The sequence below is a fragment of the Equus caballus genome, chromosome 17 (genome assembly GCF_041296265.1).
Source record: "Equus caballus isolate H_3958 breed thoroughbred chromosome 17, TB-T2T, whole genome shotgun sequence".
NCBI classification, from domain to species: Eukaryota; Metazoa; Chordata; class Mammalia; order Perissodactyla; family Equidae; genus Equus; species Equus caballus.
In genome coordinates, this window is record NC_091700.1 from 98,652,398 (window position 1) to 98,676,742 (window position 24,345).

The window sequence follows — 24,345 nt, forward strand, 5'->3', positions numbered from 1 at the left end:
AATTTCAGAGTTGGACTATTATCCTCAAGGGCCAATAAGTGAACAAATGAAAAGAAACCATGAATTTCAAACATGAATGAATGGCTAATAAAGTAAATCTGGGTTATATTTTGCCAAGGGCAAAAGTTGCAAGCAAACTTCTGACACTAGTGCAAAACGTGCTCCTCACAGGGTATACTCTAAGGAAATCCTGTTTCCAGACAGGGCTCCAGGGGTGAGCAAACAGAGTAGTCACAAGGGTGGCCACCAATTAGGAAGGAACCAAACCAAACCAACTCCATTTCAACTAAGATTTTTTAAAAGTTCAGCAATAGACTTTTCTTAACGCTGCAAAAAAAACTATATTAAGACCACATTTTAGACTTTGGTTATTACAGCCAACTGTGCTTGTTTTCTAAATTAGGCAAGAAAGATTTTTTTTTAGAGTGAGTCACTGAACTTGCTTATACAGTCATGCTCCACATAATGACGGTTCATTTCAGTTAACAACAGACCACATATGCCATGGTGGTCCCATAAGATTAGTACACCAAGTAGCCTAGGTGTGCAGGAGGCTATCCCACCCAGCTTTGTGTAAGTGTACTCTGTGATGCTCACAATGACAAAACTGCCTAACAAGGCGTTTTTCAGAATACATCCCCACTGCTAAGCGACGCATGACTGTACAAGGCTACAGATGCTTCTTCAGATAATGACCACGGTGAAGCTCCTCTTGGGATCAAAATAAGTTAAAATCTATGTAACCCATTTGAAGACCTGGTTACCACAGAATTAATGGCTTCTACAGAATTGCTCTCCTATAGAAACTGTATGAGACTTTGACTCATATAGTTTCATATATGAGACTATATGAAATTCCTCTAAGACTCCGTCATGACCTAATTAAACACTGGCACCTGTACAATGTGGTATTAAAATGGACTAGCAAATTTGCCTGAGCTGCAAGTTAATTCTGGTTTCACTCTCAAGCCTGCTAAATCCCTTTATTTCCACTCTGAGGCATTAAAAAACCTCTAGTATCTGGTTGATATGGAAACAGTCTCCGCTCTTCTCTCAAGAAAATAAAGACAAAGTAACTAAAATTAATCAGTGCCAAAATACTGAAAGTAAAGATAATCCAAGGCTCAAAATCTGCACTCTACAGCATCGGTGGTAAAAAGGTATTCTTAATTATTAGCAGATAGTCAACAAGTTTTCCAAAGTCTTTTCCTGGTATCACATTAAGACGTAATCTTATATTGTTACTTATCTGATCATCCAAAAGAAAAATGAGGGAACAACTTTTTCATGTTAGTATATGCCCTTCTTTCAACCAAAAATCTTAAGTGTGAAGCAAGCAGCACTCAAATACTGGCTGCGATGAAAAATTAAACTGTCATATAAACAAAATTAAGGATAATGACAATTTTAACTTACTTAATGAAACCTCCGTACCTGACCTACTTGAGAAAAAATGAGAATGAGAAGCATCTGTAGAGGTTTAGATCATTTAAAGTATACAAACATTTAGTCTGGTCACAGAACTGACATTTCATCTTTTTTATTTTTAGATGTAAACAATGGCAAATGATAATGACCATCATATAAGCAGAAACAAAATCTCACATGAAAAAGAAAACTTGGCACCAAAACTTAAGATGTAAAATAAGAGAAGAAAAAGAAACTCCATCAACATACTCACGTGTGGTGCTAGAAAATGTAATACGATGCACAGCAGCTGACATGCGTTATCTTACAGATGCGGCCTACATTGACAAGTAAGTTATATAACAAACCATTCTAGCCACAGACGCAGTGTACACTTGCCCTCCTCATTATCTACACAATGACCAAAAAACGCAGCAACTTAAGACTTTGGCCACTTCATGTAGCATATATATAAAAAGCAAAGTAGGAATTAATAACAAAATTATTAATTACCACCAAGTGTGATAAAATATGGATATGAGACACCTTTTAATCTATTCACAGGAAAGGAAAAATTTATATTATCTCCTAAATATTACAGTATATAACATGAAGAATTAATAATCTGGCCCATTCTGAGCTGGGAAAAAAATAAGTAACTTTAAGTAAGTAAATAGATTCTGTGCCCTTTGATCTTCCTAAAAAAAGAAAAAGGCATTTTATTTGCTAGGACTATACTTTACCATATGAGTAGTACAATAGAAAACAAGTAAAATAGATCTAAGAACCATAATTTGGGGGAATCAAACTATTATTTGTTGGTACACTAAAAGTGTTAATACTATAAAAATATGCTGAACAGATATCAAAAAGCAATTTACAATGTAGCTTCCTGGCAAAAACTGACATTTCATCTAGATGTTAAAACAAAATAATCACATACACAATAGTAATAAATAACGATTAGTTGTGCTCCATCTCTAGGCCAAAGACTCATAATTTTAAGAATTGCTTTTGGCTAAGTGGCTCAGGCTAAATATTTCTTCTAAAAAATATCTCAAAGTTCAGTCAAGGGAAATCACCATAATGCAGGGTCTTGAGAGAGTGGCTCTTATACTGAGAAGGAAAAACAGACTGGCACTTGAGGCCATGCTCAGTCACACTTGGTGGAAAAGAGACACTCGAGGGTCCTGTAACCAAGGACAGAACTGTAAACAAAATGATGTCATTTAAAAAAAGACACCTATTAAAAAAAGGACACAGTGATATTTATTGGCTCAAAGGATTAAGCTATCCATTAAAATGAGTAAAACTAACATCTTAGTAATAAAATGTTCAGGACCAATTAGAGTTTTGCTTAGAAAAATAAGTTATTAAATAGATCAACTTCTAATTATTCTTTATTTCAATAAATGACAATTAAGCAATTTAAATAAATTATTTTATGACTCTGTATTTTGTAATTAAAGCTTCTGTTATTAAAATCAAAGATTTGAGGTTTTAATCTAAATATAGCTAAGAAAACTGCATCTATAACTTTGCTTTAAAGCAATCCATTGAGAATCATCTCAATGTTTTAGAGATTGCGTAATAAATATTCACATTATCAGTTGTTTTTACATTACCTTAAGTCATAACTACATATGCAGTCACAAGGCTCCCTGCAACGTAACAGTTAACACAGGTCACATTTACAATACTCAATTGCTACAGAAGTAAATGATCCAAGCCCAAACTAATGACTGATCTGAACCGTAATACTTAATGAAACAGAAGCCAAGATACTAAGAGCCTAATGACAGCCCTGGTACTAGACAGGCCTTGCATTAACCTATACAGTTTTGCTGTCCAGGATCTCTTTTCAATACTTATTATAAGACAGAGTCAAAACAATGAAGTGGAAACCAAAGGGTTAAACTAAGTTAGTTTTGTGGGTTTTATTTCTCCCAAAGTCTAAATTTTCACATTTCCAATTAGAATAAAGTGGTTTGTAATTAATTTTTATAAAATATTCAAGACAAGGTCAAACAAAAAAGCTGATATTATCATAGTTATTTTGGTTATTACAGCTCTATAGCTTACACTCAACACTTAAGGGTGAAAACCACATCCATTTTGTTAATGCTGTAACTGCAGAAAAAAATTTTTATAATATAAATCTTTAAGAGAAAGTTAATACAAATAAATTTAATACCTAAAATAAATGTATAATGCCATGGCTAGCTAATGATTTGCATACAAGTTTACATTTTTAGATTAATACGTTTAAATATTGTTCTATCAAACCATAAATAAGCTAGTTGATGTAAACTAAGCTAAAACAAGGATACTCTAAAATAACGCCATCAGTATCAAAAGCTCAGACTGAGTTTAAGTCTTTAATGTATACAGATCTATTTTATAAGGCGCCATAAATCATTAAAAGTCATAATAGGCTTTAAAACACAATCTCACATCTGCTGAAAGATGGGGAAATAAAAATTTAGAAGAGCCAATTGTGTGGAAAAAGTTTTTGAGCCAAAGAGGCCTGGAAATGTATTCTAATTCAATTCCAGGCCCTGGTTTCAAAATTAAAACTTGGCAAAGAAAAGTTTGAAGACTTGACCACAGTGACACAACTAGTCAGTGGCAAAGTCAACAATGCCAGGTTCCAAACTGAATAGGTAACTGTTCTTTCCATCCTAATATGCTCTCTCTCACAGCAAGAATTCTGAGGCTGCTGTGAAATTAGGGCCCCTTCTGCTAGTGGTCAACTTAACCCACGCAACAGTTCTGCTCACTAAGGCCAACTGATCTAAAAAGCAAAATTCTATTAATGATGTTACAAACAAAGGTCAGGACCTTTGCTTGCTCTAAATACTGTCTCTAAACACAACACCTCTAACTACAGCTTTGGTTGGGAGGAATAACTGAAGACACTTACTCGATGTGAGCCCCGTTGGCCACCAGGGCACGGACGCACTCTAGGCTCCCAGAGCGAGCTGCCTTGTGAATGGGAGTCTCACCCTCACAGTCCTGAAACAACAAAAAGTGACACGCACAAATATACAGATCCAACAAGACTTCTACATTGTAAAGTAAAATAGTTAACATAGATCATGCACCACACATTCACGTTTGAAATAAAATATGGTGAGCCAAATTTGAAGCAGAACACAAAGAGAAAATAAAAGCAGACCAGGGAAGGAGCACTTTCTCCTGAATTCTTAAAGAAGAAAAAACCATGGGGCTTCTCCAGCTGTGACAGCAGACACTCTAGATGGCGGTTTAGAAATCATTTTATGCTGGATCTTAGCACAAATGTGTTGTATATAAAACCCCAAATAACTATCCTCCGACAAATTATTTAAAAACAAAAGGTAATCAAGGCCAAGAAACAGCACATAATGTCTGGTCCACGCTACCCATGTTCACCTAGTCTACCACAAGGCTGGCCTGAGTCAACACATCATCAATGCCTCCCTGGGATTTCTTATCTTGAACTGGAATTAGGACGATACTTTGGACAAGACGGTTGGTGTTAAACTTTAAGGCCAGGAAGAGATGAGAAGAGAGGACAGAAGCATCAAAAAGCCAGCTTTGTATACAACTCAGGCTGTTTGTGATGGACAACTTCGTTCAAGGACATTTAGGAAGGCTACATTAGAAGCAGATTTCTGCTTCAGAAAACAAGGCTGGAAGAGGTGGAGGAAGCGACTCAAGGAAATGACTCTGGAGACTAATGTCGCTATTCAAAAACGATGAATTAGCTTACACCATAGGAATGGAAAAAATCTGAAATACAGTTTCACTCACAGGCTCTCAAACAAACAAGAGGTAAAGAAAGATACAGCAATCAAGAGAAGGAAGTCATTTCTGTTAGAAAAACTGATTTAGGACTTTCTGCCTGGGTAATTCCGACTGGCTAAGCAGCAACAGTTCCTGAATCAATCACACTTCCACATCACTGGAAGCTGAACTTGGCAGTAGATGGCTACACACAATTCAGGGACAAAGATATAAAACAGGAGTGAGGCCACAGTACACAGTGCGTGGTGCTGAGAAAACAGTTTATAAATTCAGTTGATACTTGAGTCCTTCACCAATGCATGTTAACTCACAGCGGAAAAAATGGAGGTGAAGGCCAAAGTAAAAAGAAAGAGTGATAGATTATTTTACAGGAAAATATAATATGAAAGACTCGACTGCTTAGTGGAGGGAAAAGTGTATGTATTTACTTAAAAATAAGCTCAAAAGTGATATAAAGTTCTAAACAGAATAATCCCATTTTTGAAGAAAGAAACAGAAAACCATGTGGCTGTATGGGAACTATCTAGTGAACTTAGATTTTTAAAAAAACAAAAACCTACCCCATACCTCCCAAAAAGTGGGGTAGGAGAGAGACAAGGTACATAATAAGGACAAATAAAAATTACATACAAGTACTGCCAGGAAAAGCAGAAGTGAGATTTAGATGAGGTTTTGGGAGGGAAAAAAAGCTCAAGAAAACAAAAAAGCGCTTCTACAGCTATCTCTGGCACAAGAAGAAAAAATAAGGGTTTTCTCTACTATTTCAAGCAGAAGGTAGGATACACCAGATGACAGAGAAAAAGCAAAACTACCCAGCTCTTGTTTTGTGTTATACAAGGAGAACATCTTTAAGCTGGGAAGGGCATAACAAACACTATTTCAAGGACACTGCAGCTAAGAGAGTAAGAGTAAAAAGCCATTTTAAGGTTACTCACATCTCAAGCTCAGACCAGTCACATTTCAAAAATACCAAACTGTTTGTAGTATGAGTCTAGAACTATAGTTGGCAAACTGAGTAATAAAGCGGAAGAGGTGCTGGAAATCTGAAGACAGACAAGTCACCTTGAATTTTAAGAAAGAAAAACCTTATTTCTAATTTAGTTACAAGAAACTAAAGGCAACATCAAATGTCAACAAAAGGGGGATGAAAGAGATGACTCGCAAACACTTAAAAAAAGTGATCCCCATGGGTAGTTACTCACCAAAAATAAATCACTTGAAAACTAACTTCCTCTGGGTAAACTTAGAACACAGAGCCTGTAGACAGTACATCTGAGTTCCAGTAGCCCCTTACGCTGACCTTAGCAATGGCAGAGTCTCTATGAAACTCGAGGAAAATGAACTTACAATGGTTAGTAACTAATATGCCAAAAAATTAAGACTAGGAGATGAGTTAAAATCAACAAAATGTTATTAAGAAACACTACGCTGGGTTCAAATATATTACACATACACAGACAAAAAAAGAATAAAAAACACCTGGATCTGATTTTATAACAGCTTATGTAGGAAGTGAGAAAAACTGTCTACCTCAAGATGAGTCAACACTGCGTTGGGGGAGCCAACAAAAGGGCTCCTGGGACCTTAGGGGTCACTGCGTGCCCATCACAGCAGTCCAACTGCTAGCTAACAGAGCAAGACGACATCTGAGACCCAGACTGAAGCTCAGCACGAGAGCACGGCACTGAGACGCTTTCAGGAGCAACGCCAGCATGCTTAAGAAACACAAGCGACCCCTTGTACGTGAGCAGACTCAGGATGTTGAGCCAGCTGGGCAGTTTACACACAGGAGGGCCGTGGAGAGAGTGGGATCTGGGAGCAGGGTTCAGAGATTTCCATGCAGAGCAGCTTGGAGGAAGGGAGGGGCAGAGTGGCAAACCTTCTCTGTGGAAAATACTGAGTTGCTACAAAACACTATACTAAAAAGAGGCTTCTACATTTAAAAAGGTCTGAAAAGCACTGTTAGACAATTTCATTAGACCTCTCTAAATTAGGTGATATGTAACAATTTAATGAAAATTAACATAAAGAATATTCTAGGGCCTGGCCCAGTGGTGCAGCGGTTAAGTGCGCACGTTCCACTTTGGCAGCCCGGGGTTTGCCGGTTTGGATCCTGGGTGTGGACATGGCACTGCCTGGCAAACCACGCTGTGGCAGGCGTCCCACATATAAAGTAGAGGAAGACGGGCACTCACGTTAGCTGAGGGCCAGTCTTCCTCAGCAAAAAGAGGAGGATTGGCAGTAGATGTTAGCTCAGGGCTGATCTTCCTCAAAACAAAAAGAAGAATATTCTATACTTAAATTACATATTAATACTAAATATTAATTACTGCCATTCATGGATTATGCATAGTTTATTGATAAGGAGACTGAGCCACAGATCAAGTAAATGACTTGCCGAAGGCCAGAGAGATGAAGAGGCTGAGCCAGGTGCCCTCTACCAGGAGAAAGGAGGAAAGGATGCAGGACCAGGAATGAGACAAGTGGAGAGACAGGCAATGCCTCGTGAAATAACAGTGCACAGCTGCCCATTCATGACTTCTGAGCACAGGGATAAAAGCCGCAAAGCGGCAGAGAAGTACGTACACACAAAGATTCAGTGCGTGGAGGCTGAAGGAAGAGAGGAAGGGGCAGCAGGGGAAGCCTAACTTGTCCCACCTCCCGAGTTCCAGTTTTGTAACAGAAACAGGCCTAAAATCTAGGGCTCTCCCCGTCCGTCCTCTCTCCTACAAGTCTTTTACTGAGAACAAACTGCCCTCTGATCCTTCACTTCCCTTTCCCACTGACCCACTGCTGAACACCCCTTTCCTCAACGACTTGCTTCTTAGGTGGGTAGCTGAGTTATCTTCCTGAGAGGGGCTTGCAACTACTTTATACCTGGTTATGACCGGGGGTGAATGTTAGGAAAGACAAAAGCAGAAAGGCGGAAATAACAGTTCCTCTGCACACAGCAGTCTCTTGATATCAGTGGAAAAAGCATATAAAAACAGGATAAAGTGAAAGAGAAAAGTAGAAAGGCATGAAGAACAGGTACAAAGCCAGAGGCATAAGTCCCTCTGAGGAATCCACCCTCGCGGCAGGGGGCTAAATCTGGGGCTGCTCCAGTCAGACTATCCATGGAGTCTTCTACACCAAACGTCTGTCTAGGGAAGAGAGCTCCCAGTAAGCTAAACACTCTTCTTGTGTTTTTTTCCCACCAAAGTGAAAAGAATACTGAAATTACATGAAAAAACTGGCACTCTCATGTTCATGTTTGCGCACTTAAATGCACACTCCCTGCATGTGGCGTCTGAGAGTCACTTCCTTCACAACACTTGGCTACTTATCTGCATCTGTCATCACCCCCACCGTGTACCTGAAGCAGCATTAACTCACATTGGTCAATCTGCTGATGCTAACCTAACCACAGAGACGATGTCAGAGCCATTCTTTTGCTAGCACGGATGTGTCTTCACAATCACCTGTGGAAAAGCAGCAAAGGCAGCTGCGAGCAGGGGAGCCAGGAGACCTGGGCTCAAGGCCATACTCTTTAGTTGGCAGCTGTAACCGTGGGCAAATTGCCTTGGATGGCTGCGGGTCACAGCCAGTCATACAACAGGTGAAAGCACTGCTATGGGAAACTCCTATTACCCACAAATAATTCAATAAACACAAATTCCCATTAGCCCATACATAAATATATCAAACTCTAATTAAGGCCTCAATTTAAGACAACACCATGTAATCATAAGTGGAAAAAGAAAACAAAACAAACCAAGTCGACCATCACACTCCCTTACCGGTTTGTTAATGCTGGCTCCTGCTTGAATCAACCAGATGAGGCATTGAGGGTGTCCCCCAAAAGCAGCAATGTGGGCTGGGGTCTGCGCATAACGGGTGGTGGAGACATCAAGCGTGGCTCCAGCTTGCACCAACTGTATTAAGCATTCCAACTTCAAAAAGAGCAGGGGGGGAATGAAACATGCATAAATGTCGGTATACTGTTAATTACACAAATAACCTAAATTTTGTAACAGAGACATGGCCTTTTCGGTTACCAACTTTTTTTCTGTCCTGGGGAACAGTCAGTCATTCCTTCCCAATCCCATACAAATTTGAAAAAACATTTAAAAGAATATTTTTCCTTGTCCCTGTCAAAAAAGTTGGTAAATAGGACACGAAGTTAAAAAGATTGACACTACACAAATTTATTTTGTTTTTCCCACAACTGAAAAAGCCAAAATCAGAAAAGATTAGATTGCATTATTCAAAGACTTCTATCAAAACTAGATTTTGTCACTTTCACACACTATTCTAAACAATAAAAATGTTAAAGTAATTGGTGGGTTAAAAAAGGCTTGTGTAGCCACAGGAAACTTCTCAAAGACTGTTTCCGCAGCTCGCACAACTGTACTACGCACCCGTTTGGCAACACAGCATCCACTGGATACTCAGCTGAGGCCCAGCATCCAAATTACTTTCTTAGGGAAAAGATGTGTCACGTAAGTGAGAGGGCAGCACTTAGCCTTTCAAACTCTTTGTAGAGAATGCCCCCACCGACGTGAAAAGCCCAGAGCACAGCGAGCTCCGCGCCTAGCAGGTGACTGCGAGGAAGATGCGAGTCAAGACAAGACTTTGCAGCCAGGCACCGACACTGCACAAGCCTCTGGATCAAAGCATTCATCACACTCACCAAGTACTCAGCAAGCGCCTACCATGTGCGACGCGCTGTCGGAGAGGGCCTGCTGTCCTCAAATCCTGGATCCCGAGCTGCCCCGCTTCCCCGCCCGAAGCAGGAGGCAGTCAGTCAAACAGCTCTAAGTGCCAACAGTTCTCTTGCAGAGGACAGACCTCAAATGAAGAACACACAGCTACACTCTGATCTCAGCCCAAGTCCCTCACCCTCTTTCAGCAACTCAGGCCTTTCCTTGCAAAGGACAGAAGGCTGCCAAGAACACCTGTGGGACACGAACTCTCACAGTCCGGAGTGCAGCCATTTAAAACATGACCCCTGTCTTCACGGGACTTGAATCCAGGACTGACAGCTAACAAACAGACACGACTTCGGTATACTTTTTACACGGTGCCTTTATTAACGTCCTGAGTGAAAAATCCAAGTGCCAGTAGTAGTCACAAGAGGAACAGTCTCGAATCAAACAAAAACGAAACAAGGATGAAAATCACTTGGCACGCCCACAGTGGTTTATCTTAACATGGAGAGCACCCCGGCCTTAACTCTGCTACTTCTGAGTTCAAGGTAGGAAGTTGGGTCTGGACTGTGGAAATACACGGTTCAACGTGAAAGCCTGTAAAGGCAAGGTATAATTAGAGGATTTAAATCCTGATGTCTAGCCCTCCGGGAACAAAGTTCCCAAGAGCTCGGGTAACTTGCGCACAGCGGGCACAGCCCCAGGAGCACAGGCGGGAAGTCGGGAGCTCCTCAGAGCCGCGCGGGCTTAAAGGCGCAGAGGCGGGGGCCGGGGGCAGCCGCGGCCCGAGGGCCGGCCCACTTCCGCCGGCCGCTTCTCCTCACAGACCAGAGGATGTCTCTGCGGCCCCTCCGCATCCGAGACCACAGCCCCGCGACGGCGCGGCCGGAAACCCCGCGGCACCGGCTCCGGCCACAGCGCCGGGCCTCCACGGCTGGCCTGCCACTCACGCCCGGGACAAGCCGAGACTCTCAGAAACGGAACGCGGCTGAGTTTTGCCATCAGACGCACGTAACGGAAAACCGACCACTTTCAGCGTTCGACGGCAGTCACGGTGATTTTTAGCCCCTACAGGCGTCCTTCGGTTGGTAAACGAACATTCCAAACGACCGTCCGTGAGGAGGCTTTAACACTCTACAGAACGTCCCAGACGGTCCTACAACCGTCGTTCGCACCCAGCACGGGGGGATCAGGGCTCACCGCCCCCCCCAAGTGTCCGCGCCTGTGACAAGGGCGTCTTTCCCCAGAACACACGCGGACACAGACGCCGAGAAGCGACGCCTGGAGCCAGGCCCCGCCTAACGAGCAGCACCGAGGCGGGCCGGGCACCGGCGCCCGCGCTCCCCCGCCTCCGTCCCCTCGAGCGGACTCGAGACGCCGCCCCGCACGCAGCCGCCCCGCCGGGACCAGGCCTCAGACGCGCGGGCTGCCCGGAACCACCGACGGCACCTCACCCCGCGGGCGCTTCTGCAAAGCCGCCGCTTTCCCTCAACCCAAACCCGTCATTTCAGAGGGAGAACGCTTCTAAGCGTCCCGAAGTTTGGGCACGTAAATCCCAATCACTAAAGTCACTTGTGAAACGCATCGTGAGCCTCCTCTTAGGACTGATCCCTGATCAGATAACCTCAGTTACTGCACAAAGGAGGAAAACGTTATCTAATCTTCTAAAAACGTAAAGTAGCACTCTGTTCTCAAATTCTTAAATAACTGAAAAAAAAAAACACACAGGAGAACGTAGAGGCTCCACAAGAAAATTATCTACCCAATCCAACCCCTCTACAGCAGCTGAAACGCTCTTAACGCCACCACCACCGATTTCACTACACTCCAGCAAGCGAAGAACGTCGGAAGCGCACAACGTCGTACACAAACGCCCTTACGCCGTTTCTCCAAACGTCCCTACGCACCGCACACAGTCGCCTCCGCAACTTACTCAGGTTCTTCCGCCCCCGACCGGCCAGCACTCAGCCTGCGGCCGACAGCGCGCCCGTCCCCGCAGACGTCGTGCCCGCGCGGCCGGCCGCTTCCAGCACGCACGGCCCGACCTCCGCGCCCGCGCCGCCCGCGTCGACGTCAGCGCGCGGGAGACGCCTTGCGACCGCCGCAGTCCCGCGGTGCCCCTCACAGTCCCGCAGCGCCCCGCACAGCGCCCCCCACGGCGGGACAGGGCCCCGCAGGCCCACAGCCTCCCTCAGGGGCGCCGCCCCGGGGCCTCTCCTCCTCAGCCCCGCGCACACCAGCCGCGGGACCCGGGGCCCTCCGCGCAGCTGCCGTGGGTGGACCCGCACTCCCGTCCGACGGCAGGCGCCAAGGCGCGGTGCCCGAAGCGGGCCCTACTCGGCCAGGGTGGAGCCTCAGGGAAGCCGGCGCCTCCGGGCAGCCGCTCCCGTTTGAAACCAGCGCCGCCGCACATGCGCCCTAGGCCCCTCAGGGCGCCGCCGGGCCCGCTTCCGCTCCGCGCTCCCGGCACGCCCCGCGCCCCCTCGGGGCCCCCAGCGCCCGCAGCGCCGCACATGCGCCCCGGGCCCCTCGGGGCGCCGTCGACCCCGCTTCCGCCCCGCGCTCCCGGCACGCCCCGCGCCCCCAGCACCTCAGATCCCACCTTCCCAGACCCCCACAGGAAAGCCGCGGAAAATGGCGCCTTAAAGCGCCCGCGCCCACCTTGCCGAAGTGCGCGGCCCAGTGCACGGGCGTCCAGCCGTAGAAGGAGTCCTCTGCGGCCAGGTGGGCGCGCGGCGTCTGCTGCAGCAGCGAGCAGAGCGCGGCCAGGTCCCCGTCGCGGCAGGCGCGGTGCAGCGGGAAGCGGAGCGACAGGAGCTCCTCGCTGGAGAAGCCCGCCTCCGCGCCCGCTCCCGCTCCTGCCGCCGACATGGTGTCACCGGAAGGCGCGGGCTGGCGGGCCGAGAGGACGCGCGAGCGAGAGCCCGAGAGGCTGCCGCCGCAGCACAAAGGAGCGAGAGGAGAGCCGCTGCCCCGCCGCCGCCGCCGCCGCCGCCGCGTCCCGCCGGCTGCAGAGCCGAGCACGCACAGGGGGCGGGGCGGGGCGGGGCCTGGACGTCAGGGGGCGGCGCCAGGAGCGGGGGGCGGGGCTGGAGGAGCCGGGCTTGGGCAGACGCCCGGGTCGGCTGGGGCTGAGGCCGGGAGCAGGGACCGCGAGCTGGAGGAGGGGGCGGGACCTGGAGCAGGCAAGAGGCCTGGCGGGACCCGGCAGGGAGCAGATGCCTGGAGCGGCGAGGGTTGGGGCCAGGGACAGGGGGCGGGGCCGGGAGCGGGGACGGGGCGTAGCGGAGCCAGGCAGGGGAGCAGATGCCTGGAGCGGCGGGGGCTGGGGCCGGGAGCAGGGGCGGGGCCTGGAGTAGGGACGGGACATGGAGCAGGGACCGGGCCCGGAGGGGCCGGGCAGGGAGCAGATGCCTGGAGCGGCGGGAGCTGGGGCCAGGAACAGGGGGCAGGGGCGGGGCCTGGAGTAGGGACGGGACATGGAGCAGGGACCGGGCCCGGAGGGGCCGGGCAGGGAGCAGATGCCTGGAGCGGCGAGGGCTGGGCCCGGGAGCAGGGGGCGGGACCTGCAGCAGGGTCCGGGCCTGGCGGAGCCGGGCATCGGCTGACGCCTGGAGCAGCGGGGGCTGGGGCCAGGCTTGGGGCAGAAGCTTGGAGCGGCCGGGCCTGGGACCGGGAGTGGTCCCGGGGAGGCTAGAGTAAGGGGCGGGGCTGAGGCGGCTCCCAGGCCTGGCGGGTGGGGTGGGCTCTCGGCCGCGCCCGCTGCCTAAACCCCAGGTCCGGCAGTGTCCTGACCAGCCTGCGGAGGGCAGCCCAGTGGCAGAGAGCTCCGGGGAGAAACCCCTCCCCCTTTGTAAAAAGCTCCCCGGAGCCGCACGTTTGGGGTTTGTGACCCCCACCTCCCGCACGCAAGATGCCGGGTCCCTTGAGGTTTCGGCCGCGCGCCTGTAATTCGCCCAGCTGATGCCATGGGGCGCCTGCCGGGAGACGGCTGCTAGTTACCATCAGAGACCACAGCTGCGCGCTTCGGGGAACGCGGGACCAGCTCCCGCGCTTTCTGTTCTAATTAGGGCGCCTGCTTGTCGGGCGAGGTGGAGTGCACGTTTCCGAGAACAGACAGGGAAAATATTGAGAAAGAAACATCGCTACATGCAAGGAAATGCTAAATTCTCTTTCAATGACCGAGACTCAGTTGTTTTAAATAGTTTTTTTTTCTGATTATGAGTAATACGTGAAAGTCATTAAAAATTTCGCTGTCGAGGAATAACCACTATTAACGTTTATGGATCTTGTAGTACTTTTATAACCATGTCATTTGTTTTATTTGTATATATTCTTTTTCCTTGTGTTTATTGCTTTTCTTTTACACAATTCTAAATCGCAGTAATTCAACTTTAAGTAGGTAACCAGGTGTCTGGGAAAACGTTGACGCATAAGATAGCACATTGCAGCGTTAGTTAATAAAACAAGAAATTAGACACCTAACGCCTAACAAAGGGGAATTGTTAACTTATGGTATAAACATACCACAGAGTCATCCATTCATACAACAAACATTTGTGCGGTACAATGATGAATGAAACACATTGAGAAATGCTCCAGATACAGTAAGCCAGAGAATGGAGCAAGTATTTCAATCCAGCGAGCAATTGCTAATGAATGGGAAATATAAATGAGACTTAAAATCTGTCTTCTGTCTAGGAGCTTATAACTTATTAGATGAGGCAGAAAAGCATATTTCAATAGCTTAAGCAGTACTTTCTTGTTTGGACCAAAAAGGTAAGAGAAATATGCTGTAAACTCATTTCAAGCTTGGTTCACTCTAGAATTCAGCCATTTTTCTTTACATACACCATCCTGTTTTTAATCGAATTATTTCTTTAAGATATAGACCCTGATAATGACTTCCACCCTTCCTAGGAAAGAGGCGTCCCATTTCGTAAAAGGGTGCAAGCATGCCCTGACCTCCATAATAACGAGAGAGGATCACTCTTTCTTACCTTGCATTCTGGGAATGATGAAACTGAGACACAGATAAGCTAAGGAACTTGCCCAAGGACAAACTGGGCGCCTATGGCAGAGCTTAGAATAATATCCAGACCTAGTTTCCAACCCACTGTTAGATTTTTTTAACCTTGGGATTTATTTGCATAAAGAGTCTTAAGGCCTAGGAAAATAAAATAGGTTACAATGATAGGATACTTAGAGTACATCCTTCCTCAATTAAGATGACTGTGTTTTTTAGGGTTACTTTGACTGTATACACACTTAGGTAGCTATACAGAAATAAACCAGCAAATATATGACGATGCATCCCTACAACATGCCACATGATAACTGTGACTATGAGAATTCTAAGGGGGAGTCTGGTGAGTGTCCCCAAATGCCAGTGTTCTGATTGGCTGGTCCCAAGTTTTGCCCAACTCTTATAATTATTAAATTGCAGATTTTCTTTAGGACTCTTGTTTCTAAACAGCTCTAGGGGGAAAAAATGCAGATTCATAACGCAGCCTTTGTCTTTTTATTTGACAAAGCCACCATAATTAATTGACAAAGATTCCTTCCTTCACCAGAGTGTACTCAGGCTCTCTGAATTTCACCTGGGCCTTGCCTTTTCAACTTGTGTGTCTGTCTCTGCATTGTCCAATTTTAGCAAGAATCCTTCGAAGTTGGTTTCGCTAGTATCCCACGTCCCCCATATCTGATTACCCTCCATATCTAGTGGGATTCCTTGTCTCTCACCAACCCCAGGTGACATCTGCTCCTCTTGGCCTGCCTTCCGCAAGAATCCTGGTAGGTTGGTTTAGCCAGAACCCCTGACGTTTAGCTGACCCTGATGTCTCCTCTTAGTAATTTTCCATCCACCAACACCCACCCTGCTCCTTGGCTATGAATTCTCACTGAGGCATTCAGAGCTGAGTCCAATCTCTCTCCCGTACTGCAAGAAAAAACGGGGTCTTACTCATTGCAGTGGTCGCTGTGCCCATCGCAAAGGCCCCCCCTTGAATGAAGTCTGCCTTACCATGCTTTAACAGGTGTCATTGAATAGCTTTTTCTTTAATGGTTTGAATAATAATTTGTTTCTTTAACATAAGCAAACTTGGCTACTTGAAGATATGATTCAAATACATGAAATCATGTATTTCATGCATTTGCTCAAAAGTCAATATATTAAAAACAAAACGCTGTGCTTAGCATTGGCATTGTGTTTTCCAAAAAAGGATTGTGTTGTGTGAGGAACTGATCCAGTGGGCAGCGCTCAGCTGAAAGGACGAAAGTGTCCTCTCACGTGGTGGACATTGGCGGGCCTCCTCTGAGTGCTGTCAGGACAGTGATTGGTGTGTCGTGGGAGATGAAGCTGGAGAGGAAGGCAGGGTCCCAGGTTATATACCACACTAGAAGCTGCCCTTAATTCCTGAAAGTGTAGGACAGCGAGGGGCTTTGCTGTTGTGCCAGGTAAGGGGAGAAGGTGGGACCTACAAGGACAGGCAGATCCCACTTGCAGCTGACTCTGGGGCAGACGAGCCTGCTCTGATGGTGCCCTCACCCGGGCCCAAAAGTGGGACCAGAGCCTTCCCGCTCTCCTCTCTGCCCCTTCTCCCCTCCCATCCATCTCCCACCATGCTGCCACATCCATCTTTTAAGAAGGCAAATCTGCTTAAAATCGGATGTAAGACAGTGTCTTGGTCCATTCAGCCTGCCATCAGAAAGTCCCACAGATTGGGTGCCACAGTTCCGGAGGCTGAAGGCCGAGATCGGGGTGCCGGCATGGTCGGGTCCTGGTGAGAGCCCTCTTCCTGCTCCAGAGACAGCCCCCTCTTGGTTGATCCTCACTCGGCGGAGAAGGAGCCATCTGTCTGTGGAGTCTCTTTTTTTTTTTTTTAACTTCTTCTTTTTTTTCTTTTAAGATTGACACCTGAGCTAACATCTGTTGCCAATCTTTTTTTTCTTTTTCTTCTCCCCCAAATCCCCCGGTACATAGCTGTATATTCTAGTCGTAGGTCCTTCTGGCTGTGCTACGTGGGACGCTACCTCAGCATGTCCTGATGAGCAGTGCCATGTCCTCGCCCAGGATCCAAACCCGAGAGCCCTGGGCTGCCAATTGAGTCTCTTCTTATAAGGACACTAATCCCACCATGGGGCCCACTCTCATGATCTTATCGAAACCTAATCAGCTCCAAAAGGCCTCAGCTCCAAAGAGCATCATATTGGTATGAATTTGGGGGGAGACACAAACATTCAGTCAATAAACAACTTCTCAAACTAAAGTGGTTCAGATACCACCTCCATGTGGATTTTTGTATCCACATAGGATCTGTGCTATTAATATTTTTCTTAAAATACGTTCATTTTCTTAAAAACATACCAGCTTTACTCAGGCCCTCTTCATTAACAAAACATTAATGAGTTTATGGTGCTAGTCTCGATTTCTCCCTGCCCATTTAAACAAATACACAAGGCAGAGTTTGTTCAAGTGTTTCCCAAATCGGCCCCCACTGTTGGTGGTGCTCACACCTCGCTTAGGAAATTGCTCCTGGGGAGCGAAGTCCTAAATCCATTCCTGGGCCTGTTGGTGCCCCTGCAGCTGGGGCCTGCCCAGCTCCCTGAACCGGCTTGTCATGCCCCTACATGAGCTGTCCAGTCAGTCCTTGAAACCAAGGTTGCCTCTGCTGGAGGCTTGCCCCATCTTGTCCCCAGCACACACTCCCTCTGCTTTGGGCTGAATTGTGTTCCCCCTGTCGACGAAAATAATCCATAACCAATCTATAAATGAAAATTTGGGTGAGTTTATTCTGAGCTAAAATCTGAGGATTATAACCTGGGAGAGTCTTTCCACAAAGGAACAGAGCACTCCAAAGAAGTATACTGGGTGATTATATACCCTCAAAGAGCATGTTTCACATATGATTGAAATGTCCCTTTCACTATAGTCATGAGGCTTCTCTGTCAGCACAGCGACTGATGGAAACAGCAAATAGGTCTGCTGTCTCAGTGAACCCCGCAGGGTGGCAGGTCTGTTGCCTCGAGCTGGGCGGTCACAGATGAGCACTGCAATCAGTTCCCAGCCTAAGGAAAGATGCTTAATCTTTAAGGAGATGCCAACGTTGGGAGAGGGAGGGAAGTTGCACCTTTATCTCAAAATGTCTAAGCAGATATACAATGCATGTTCAATGGCCACAGCTGGGCCCTTTTGGAAAAAACAAAGTCAGGCCGAATGAGGTTTATACCAAATGGCTTCCTCATATTCTCCAATATATCCTATTGCTTGCCATTTCAATTTGTCACCCCCAAAATTCAGATGTTGAAATCCTAACCCCCCAGTACCTCAGAATGTGACCTTATTTGGAAATGGGGTCGTTGCAGATGTAACTAGTCAAAGGTCATTCTGGAATAGGGTGGGCCCCTAACCCCATATGACTGGTGTCCTTATAAAAAGGGGACATTTGGACACAGAGAGACACACAAGGAGAATGCCATGGGAAGACGAGCGCAGATCGGGTACAAGCTAAGGAACGGTCGGTTCACCAGCCGCACCAGGAGCTGGGGAGAGCCTGGAGCAGACGCTCGCTCGCCTCCGAGGGCCTCAGCCTGTCCACACCCGCATCATGGACTTCTGCCTCCAGACTGCGGGAGAAGGGATTCCCGTTGCGTAAGCCCCCGTTGGCGGTCCTCTGTTAGGACAGCCCCAGAACCCTACTCCATCCTCCAACCCCTCCCGCGCCGGCGGCCGCCCAGACCCGCTCCAGGCGCCGGCTCCGCCTACTTCCCTTTCACGGCCCTGACCCTCCCCACAGCCCGAGCGTGCTTGCCTTTAGGCGGTTCCAGGAGGAGAGTTCCCGGATGTCCAGCACTTTAGTTTCCTCTCACTCCCAAATGAGAACTTTTAAGAACCCAACGAGCAAACGTTACTCATTTTTAATCATGAAAGAAATAAAAATCTTGACTGTGAAGAGGCGTGGTCTGAGGCTGCCTCTCCGCGTTGCATAGATCTCTTGTCGATCAGGAGCATGCCATGAGTTTGCTTCCGGCGGCTCCAAGTGGGAAAAGACGCTGTCTTCAGGGGTGGCCTCTCTCTGCTCTGACAGGGAGCCCCCCAGGCCGGTCCGAGAGGTTGCTCTGAAAATACTTCCAAGTAGGGTGTCAGGTGTTCTGTTGAGTAAAGTAATGGATGGATGTCTTTCACTCCCTCCATCTCTGTCTGTCTCTCCATTTCTGTCTTTCTGTCTCTGTCTCTCCATCCCTCTTTGTCTCTCCCTCTCTCTCCCTCCCTGTCTCTGTTTCTCTCTCTCTCTTTTCAACTTTTTCTCCGTCCGTTTGTCTCCGTCTCTCTCCATCTCTCCCTCTTTGTCTCTCTCTCCGTCTCTGCTTTTCTCAGCTCCTTTTCAGAAAGCGGGGAGCTGCTATGGACAAGAGGGCTCAATTATAAAGAACAGCAAGATTCTGGAATCTTCCCGACTGCCCTCTGTCTTACTTCTATCTTGTTTAAAACGTGATTAGCACTATAATGGAAAAAACCCCAGGTTTTCTTCCTTCTCGTGCAGGGAACAACCCCGTTCTTCCTCCTGTGTTTCTTCTCGGTGAGTCTCCTTTACCTCCACAGAGAACACTTTGCTTCCGACCTTCTGGTCACCAAATGTGTGGAGGTTTCCCCAAGCCAAGCAGTTCTCTGCGACACCAGCTGGGCATCCTGCAACCTAACTCAGTTCTGACAGTGTCTATCTGGAGTTAGCATCAGACCCCACAGGTTAAGGGCTCAGTCCCACAGATCTGCCTCTCCCTCCGCCTGCAGACGTCAGCTGAAAGCCCAGTTTGTCACCTGTGCTTCGGACCAACTGGCTGTAAATCTGAGGCTCCCACAGCCCCTCTGCAGGTTTGACCAATTTTCTAGAGTGGCTCACAGAACTCAGGGAAGCACTTCCTTACGTTGACCGGTTTACCAAAGGACGTGACAAAGGACACAGACGAACAGCCAGATGAGGAGACACACAGGGCGAGGTCTGGGAGGGTCCCGAGTGCAGGAGCTTCTGTCCTTGAGGAGCTGGGGTGCGTCGCACTCCAGGTGTGCATGCGTTCACCCACTTGGAAGCTCCCCGAACTCCCTGTTATTGGGATTTTTATGGAGGCTTCCTCACGTAGGCACGATGGATTACTAACTGCATTTCCAGCCCCTCTGCCCTTTCTGGAGGAGTGGGGGATGGGGCTGAAAATCCCAAGCTTCTAATCATGCCTTGGTCTGGTGACCGCCCCTTCCAAGAGCCATCCAGGAGCCCCCCAGATTTGCCTCATTAGAATAAGACACTCCTAGTGCTCTTACCAGGTAGGAATTTACGAGAGTTTAGGAGCTCTGTGCCAGGGACAGGGTCAAAGGTTAGAACAAGAGAGGCTCCTGGTGTTCTTATCACTTAGGAATTTATAGGGATTAGGAGCTCTGTGCCAGGAACCGGGGGCGAGACCAACATATGTATTGCGCAATACTTTACAAGCACAACCCTTCAAATAAAATAGAAACAAAAAGACCCTGTGTTCTACTCAGAAGCGGACCTGTGACAGCAGAATCGTCGGGGATGGAGGGGTGAGAGGTGTGAAGAAGAAAAAGGAAACAGCGGGCTGGTCCAGTGCCTGCCACCCTACAGACAGAGGCAGCCCGGCTTGGCCTGCCCTGCTGACCCTGAGGATGGCCTCGGGTGGTCACCTGGCCCCTTGACCTTTAACTGTGTGCAACCACACAGTCATTTAAAATGTTTTAGCTGACTCCTTAATTTCTCAATGTTATTACCAGAGAGAAAAGTCCCTAGGGAGTCATGGCTATTATTAAACGGGCTTCAGGGGCCCTCCCTCCACGGGGCAGGCCGGGAAGTCCCTTGTTGCCACCCTGAGGCTGGCTTCACTCCAGACGGAGCCACAGTCTTCCGGCCGAGGCTGCTGACCACGCTTGCCTGCTGGACCAGACCCAGGTACCTGGTGCCAGTGACGTTGATCACATTTTCCCCACCCTTCCTGAAATTCCCACTGTTGAGTTTATTCCTTAAGAACCTTCCAGAAACAAGAGCTTTGATCCTCAGGGAATCTCTGTTACCGAGGATAACACAATTTCCACCCTCTGATGGATTAACAGGATTAGGTTGTCAAATTAAAGCATGCCTGCCCCTCGTGTCCAACAGAGGGGCCTCTGAGAAAGGCCGGAGGGCAGAGGTGGCTGGAGAGGCCAGGCTGGGCCAGGAACCCAGAGGTGCCCGGGGGGCAGGGGGAGAGCACAGCTCCCAAGCCGGCTCTCCCTGGAAGACAAACGGTGAGGGCCTCTTTATCCCAGCACCCCCTTCCCAGTCCTTCAAACGTGGGAGCTGTGTCTGTAGGTGACCTCGGAGTTTAGGGGGAAGCTGCCAGCAGGGGGGCGGAGAGCACAGCGCCGGCCCCGCTCCTGCGTGGTGGGCCAGGCGTGCCAGCCTCCCCCCTTTCTCCGTTTCTGAGGACAGGGTGACGTATTAGGAAAGAATAACGGGTCTCCCTTGCGGAAGGGAGCGTTCCTCGGCCTCTCTGGCTTAGCCTCTTCATTCATTAAAGGAAGCCAAAAATAACCCTGCCTTAGCAAGGCGGTTCTTGGCAGGGTCAGATGAGGTTGTGGCTGTGGAAAGGACTTTCAGATCGTTCTCTGAAGTCCCTTTAATATTTACCCCCCCACCAGCTGTTCACAAAGTCTTCAGTTACCAGTCCTTCCTGGTGTGAGGTGTTGCTGTTGGATGTTTCGTTTTGCTTGAAGGCTAAATTACAACGGTAAATGCCTCCAGGGCCCTGCTGTCAGAAACTGGCGTCACTCGGAGTGCACACCACCTGCTGTGAGGTCTCCCAGGCTGCCCTGCTCCTGGGACGGATGGCACCTGGGGAGATGGGCCCTTCCGGGCGCTGTGGTCCACGGGGCTGCTGGAGCGACAGCATGCTGCCCTTTGGCCGGAGACACTGCCCTCCCCTGGTCCCTTCCTCTTCATTCTCCAAAGCACAGCAGAGAGCAGTCTGTCACTTTGAGCCACACTCAACAGAAGGTTTGGGTAAACTGAGGAGGACTTGGCACCCTATAGAGAATAACCAGGAACCAGCACACGGACCCGAGATGAGAGCTGTTCTCATCGTCTTCCTCTTGACTGGACCTGCTCTACTCCCACCTGCCTCCATGGAGGGGGCAGGAAAGAGGCTAAGTCAGGGCTCCAGCTCACACCACACTCACAATCTGTTCCAGGCGGAGTAGATGTAACGTGAGAGCAAAAGTGAAAAGGGTTTAGATGAGAACATAGCAGGCCATCTTCTTGACGTCAAGGCAGTGAAGCGTTTCTTAACCAGACGCACAAGACACAGATGTGTCACAAATGTGGACAGATTTGACTATATTGTAACTCGTAACTTCATTTTGACAAAGGGCACCAGAAATAAAGTGAAAGATGAGCTACAGATGGAAGGAAATTGTTTGCGAGTCATTTGACAAATAAAGGATTCATATAAAGCATGTAGAGAACTTCCACAAATCAACAAGAAAAAGAGGAACAACAAAAGAAAATGGGCAAAGGATGTGAACAGACCGTTCACTGGAGGGAAATCTAAATATCCAATAAGCAAGGTGCTCAGTAATTGGGGACTTCTCCACCCACTGAATGGATTAATCCTGCCAGCAGGCAAATCTGCTGAGGTATCATACCACTTCCGGTGATGGTGTACCTAGGACGACAGCTCCCTTTTCCATGCGTACCATTCCAGCTGCTGCCCATCTCTCTGCCTGCCTTCATAGCCTGCCTTCGGAGAGTTTATATAGCCTCGCATTCCTCCCTCAGCCCATGCTCACTGGGCAGCCATCCCAGCACTCCCGGGAGTAGCTGTGGTCAAATCCATCACAGGCCTTCACGTTCGCCAAACCTGCGATCAGTTCTCTATCCTAATCTTATCTTTCAGGAGCATTCTTCGGGTTGACTGTTGGCTCCTTTTTGAAACACTGTTCTCCTGGGCTCTGTGACTCTACAACTCTCCTGTCCGGCCTCCAAATTGTGGAGGACCCCGTGCCTGGGTCCTAGGTCTTCTATTCTTCTTTGTACTTTCTTTCTCATGAGTCCCATGCCTTCAAATACTATTTATATGTTGACGATTCCTAAATTCATGTCCCTGGTCCTGAGCTCTCCTGCAGCCAAGACTCATAAATCCCACAGCTTAGTCTGCATCTCTGCTTGGATCTCTACAAGTTGCCTCCATTTATGCCCCAAATGAAGTTCCTGAGTCTCCCCGACACCCGTTACCCCACTCACCCCCAACAGGGTTCTCTGTCTCTCTGAAGGACCCCAGTGTCTATTCAGTGGCTCAGCACCCAGGGGTCAACACCCTCTCTACGCCCACTTACAACCATCTGCAACTCCTGGGGGCTCTACCTCCAAATATGTCTTGAGCGCCTCCCCTTCTTTCCTTTTCCACCCCTACCACCTCATCCACACTCTCTTGCTTAAAGCAGTGTCACAGTCTCTCAACTTTTCCTGTCCAGCAGCCAGAGGATCTTTTTAAAATGTAAATGTAACAACAGCTCTGGCTTAAAACCTGCCAATTGATCTTAAAAGTGTTTTCATTGGTCTTAAAAGCCAAGTGGCATAGACTTGAAGCATGGCTAGTGAGACTGAAGAACTGAGTTTTATTTTATTTTGTTTTGTTTTGTTTTGTTTTGAGGAAGATTAGCCCTGAGCTAACTACTGCCAGTCCTCCTCTTTTTGCTGAGGAAGCTTGGCCCTGAGCTAACATCCGTGCCCGTCTTCCTCTACTTTATATGTGGGATGCCTACCACAGCATGGCTTGCCACACGGTGCCATGTCCATTCTTAGGATCCGAACTGGCGAACCCTGGGCCGCCGAAGCAGAACGTGCTCACTTCACCACTGCGCCACCGGGCCGGCCCCTGAAGAACTGAATTTTAAGTTGTATTTAATTTTAATTTATTTAGATATAGATTCAAAAACTTAAACTTGATTCAGTTACTGGAGTCATTTTAAGTATGCTTAAACGACTTAGAAACAACTCGAATATAAGTAGCTATGCTTTCAACTCTAGCTATTGTGAAATCCAAATATAGATCAAATATTTCCAATGAAATTGAATGCTCCAACTTAGATGTGCTGTAAGTGCAAAATACACAACTGAATTGCAGAGACTTAGTAAGAATAAAAGGAATATAAAATATCTCGCTAGTACTTTTTAATATTGTGTACGTATTAAGTTTATAATATTTTGGATACATTGGGTTAAATAAAACACCATTCGAATTACTTTCACCTGTTTATTTTCACTTTCTTCTAGTGTGGCTAGTGGAAAATTTTGAATTGCATACAATAGCCCACATTTTATTTCCATTGGCCAGCCTCGGCATGTTGGAAACTAGTCTATCGTCTATCAATAAATCAACATAACTAGTTGGGGTGTTTTTTTCTGCTAAAAGAAATGCG

General features: G+C 47.6%; 1 protein-coding gene across 2 annotated transcripts in view; it reads right to left on the reverse strand.

Annotated features, from left to right (window-relative positions):
* The window catches only part of ANKRD10 (ankyrin repeat domain 10), a 34,083-nt gene extending 21,121 nt beyond the window's left edge, over positions 1-12,962 (reverse strand). Inside the window, exons 1-3 of one of the 2 annotated variants that reach the window (XM_023621841.2) lie at positions 12,546-12,962; positions 8,976-9,128; positions 4,331-4,422 (exon numbers count right to left, since the gene is read on the reverse strand). In XM_023621841.2, the coding sequence (XP_023477609.1) occupies positions 4,331-4,422; positions 8,976-9,128; positions 12,546-12,755 (455 nt within the window). In that variant the 5' untranslated portion in view covers positions 12,756-12,962. Of the gene's footprint in view, positions 1-4,330; positions 4,423-8,975; positions 9,129-9,890; positions 11,741-12,545 lie in introns of those variants that run through there. The other variant, XM_014732193.3, reaches the window with a different exon arrangement.
* Positions 12,963-24,345: the final 11,383 nt, after the last annotated feature.